The following is a 2,962-nucleotide window of genomic DNA, read 5'->3' as shown; positions in this document are numbered from 1 at the left end:
ATTTATCAATCTGTAATAAAAGACGTGAGGAAATTCCGTCTTTTTTAAAGACAAAAATTTTTGAGGCGAAATACCCAAAAAGAAGTTTGTAAAAAGGGAATGTAATAGTTGCGAAAACTTTTCCGGGCATTACAACGGTTTTCATTTTTTCAAACCCATCGAAACCTGTGCGTTTAAGGAATGGAACAATAATTTCGGTATGAAGAACAACCATTGGCGTACACTATTTTTGTCGTCATCAAAAGTGAAAAAAGCGAAATACTCTGGCGCACGCTCCCCAGTTCGAACAATGAATAAAAAGTTGCGTGTTCTTCATGTACCTGTGATGTTTCCTCAATTTTTCGCCGCCGCCACTGTGGTTGAGGTCGCCAATGCTGCCCCCAATGCCACATGGGGAGCAGGCGTCCGATAGGGTGCGATTGGGGGTAAGCGGCTGTGGGGAGCTGGGGGCGGCCATCGGCTGGATCCCCAACATACAGTAGGGGTCACTAAATCCTGCAATCATCAGAAACTCACATGTAAATACACGATCATCAGCTTCAGATGCTAACTGGTTTGCTGTAACTAATGTAGATTAACCGTGCTGTCAGGGGCTGTAGGGTTTCCTAGGGTAACTTACCATTTGCATCCTTGGCCTCCAGGCCCTCGGCCTCCACCACAATGACGCTCAGAACGACAATGGGCGGCTGTTCTTCGCCGGCCACATGCAGCATTCGATAATGGCGATCGGCCGGCACCCCAAAAGCCCTTTGTCCATAGAGATACAAGTCCTCCTTGTAGTGCGCATACTGGCCCCCAGGGGCCGGCGCCCCCACCTGGAAACACACGGTTCAGCATCATTTCCTTCCCATTTATAATCATAAGAATCTTTTCGCTTCGGGACTTTTCCCGAAGTTTTTCCATTTAAACTTGCCGGAAAGTTGCCCCATGCGGGCCGGTGTCGGCATGTTGTTGTTACAGCGACTGGAAACTCAGCTTCAGTGTTATTCGCACTGATAATGGCAGTTTAAAGCTGTTTTTTTCAAGATTAGAGCATGTTTCTCGGTTGAAGACTAGTCATGTCAAGTCAAGTCGATGTCCCACCCAAACATTCTCCTAAATCTATCTGGCTTGCTTACGGTATTGGCGATAGTATAGAGCATCTCCACGTAGAGCTTATCCTTTTCGTTCTGAGACACTGAGTAGTCCAGGGGATTGATGCCCAAGTCCTGCTCAGGAGGAGGCGCTTCTGAGGCCACCGCTTCAGCATTGCGCAGCACGCTCTGGCGCTGATTCTCCTGCTTCCAAGCCAGCGCTGTGAAGCTCTCAAAGTAGGAGCCATCGATGTCTTGGACTCTGCACCAGACAAGAGGAAGATTAGAGTGAAACTCGACTGCAGTTTTTAAACGCCAGAATTGTTGCGACTGCAAAACAGCAATCTAGAAGATTCCTAAGTTGTGAAGTGTTCCTCGAAATTTGAGCCCCGGTGTAGAGCACGGTAAACACGAAATTATGTGTTCAGTAAATTAAGCCTGGATGAGAGCCGAACTTAGTTACAAAACTACAACTGCATTTAAACTGAGCTAGTTAGCAGAGGCAGAGGCTTAATAGGGCATTTTGTAGATAAAACCCCGTTAACAAGCTGCAAATGTGCATCTGCACTGGCATTAGTTCCAGCGTAAACATCCACGGGTCCACCCTTATTGGCCTTTAAAGGGGTTTTTCGCACAGCAAGGCTGCAGTATTGAGCGACTGGCCCTGGTATATGGGCGAAGCGCGACAAAGAGCAGGCTAGTTTTGTATGTGGCTCTCGCTCGTGCTCACGGGGCGGGCTGCGCCCGAACCCGGAGGGTGCGCTACGGGGTAACAGACAAAAATATTTTTCGCGTAATTTATCCAGCGGCAAATTAGGGCAATTTGGCTGCCTTTTCCATCAAGTGCAAACGATGACATATTTCCGCCTTTATGGGTCTGCATCCAATTTTCCCTTTTATATTTCTGCCGGCGAAACTGGAAAATGGATGGGCGTGTGGGCGTGTGGAGTCTGACGTGTTTATGAGACCGCTGATAGTCCACCTCCTTAAAGGGTCTTTGCGGGAGGCCCCGTCCATGCAAAGGAAACTGAATATGCAGATTCTGATAAGCATGGGTGCACCTGCCTTTGAGCCAGCAGAAACCTGAAAGTTTCCCCAGATAGCTGACGCCTGGATCTAGAACTTCTACAATTTTCTGGGAAGTTGCACAAAAACCTGATTGGTTACGGCTGGGAGCCTCGAAGGTCTGCAATTTCCAACAAAACCGTCCATCACATTGATTTTTTCTGCATTTCAAATTCGGAGCTAAACACAAGTGTTTCTTCAAGTAGAAACTTGTTTGACAGCGCATTAAAAAGTGTTAAGTTTCAAAATGCATAGGAGCCAATCTGGACCGAGTAGAAGCTTAAAAGGTTCACAACACGCTAAAGATTGTTGAACCGAAGAAAATCGCCCGGAATTCTGATTTTTTTAGTCCAGCAGGCTGTTGAACTCGCTTAATTGCCGATTTCGCGTCTCCACAGACCGAGAAATTATACGGGGGCGTCCGCCCTAAATCGAATAACAACCAGCCAATTAAACGGACTGCCATTCATCCCCAGGTTTATTCGATTCCGGATATTGCGCCCCTAGGGGGGGGGGTCATGGGGGTCATGAGCCCCCATTTAATTCTCTATCCAACGATGCCAAAACGAATTCTGTGGCTCGAATGGTTCTTGAGAAACTTCGAAAAAAGCAGCGTCATGTTCAAGTGGGTTTTGCAACTCAAAAAAAACCACGCAAATCTAAAACTTCTTGAATTCAAGCATTTTTTGAGAAAACTGCCATCAATTCCCCATCCATGGTTCACTTTCTGAAAAGGCCATTTATTTCTCTCTAGAATGATGTACAAATGAGCGTTCTTGCTCATTTTGCCTCCGAGAAATGAGCAAAAACGGGACGGAAAACAT

General features: G+C 46.7%; 1 protein-coding gene across 3 annotated transcripts in view; it reads right to left on the bottom strand.

Annotated features, from left to right (window-relative positions):
* LOC109542307 (BAI1-associated protein 3) overlaps positions 1-2,962 on the bottom strand; it is a 33,902-nt gene that overhangs the window by 11,846 nt on the left and 19,094 nt on the right. For all 3 annotated transcript variants that reach the window (XR_007282311.1, XM_019911481.2, XM_048669837.1), the window contains exons 4-6: positions 1,119-1,335; positions 620-815; positions 321-495 (exon numbers count right to left, since the gene is read on the bottom strand). Coding sequence is in view for 2 of the 3 variants with exons in the window: in XM_019911481.2 (XP_019767040.2) it covers positions 321-495; positions 620-815; positions 1,119-1,335 (588 nt within the window). In the remaining variant the exon portion in view is untranslated. The remainder of the gene's footprint in view (positions 1-320; positions 496-619; positions 816-1,118; positions 1,336-2,962) is intronic.

The sequence above is a fragment of the Dendroctonus ponderosae genome, unplaced genomic scaffold, assembly GCF_020466585.1.
Source record: "Dendroctonus ponderosae isolate FM_Combo_2020 unplaced genomic scaffold, Dpon_F_20191213v2 Dpon_F_20191213_9, whole genome shotgun sequence".
NCBI lineage: Eukaryota > Metazoa > Arthropoda > Insecta > Coleoptera > Curculionidae > Dendroctonus > Dendroctonus ponderosae.
Note: the sequence above shows the minus strand (reverse complement) of the source record. Positions and strands in the feature narration are given on the sequence as shown.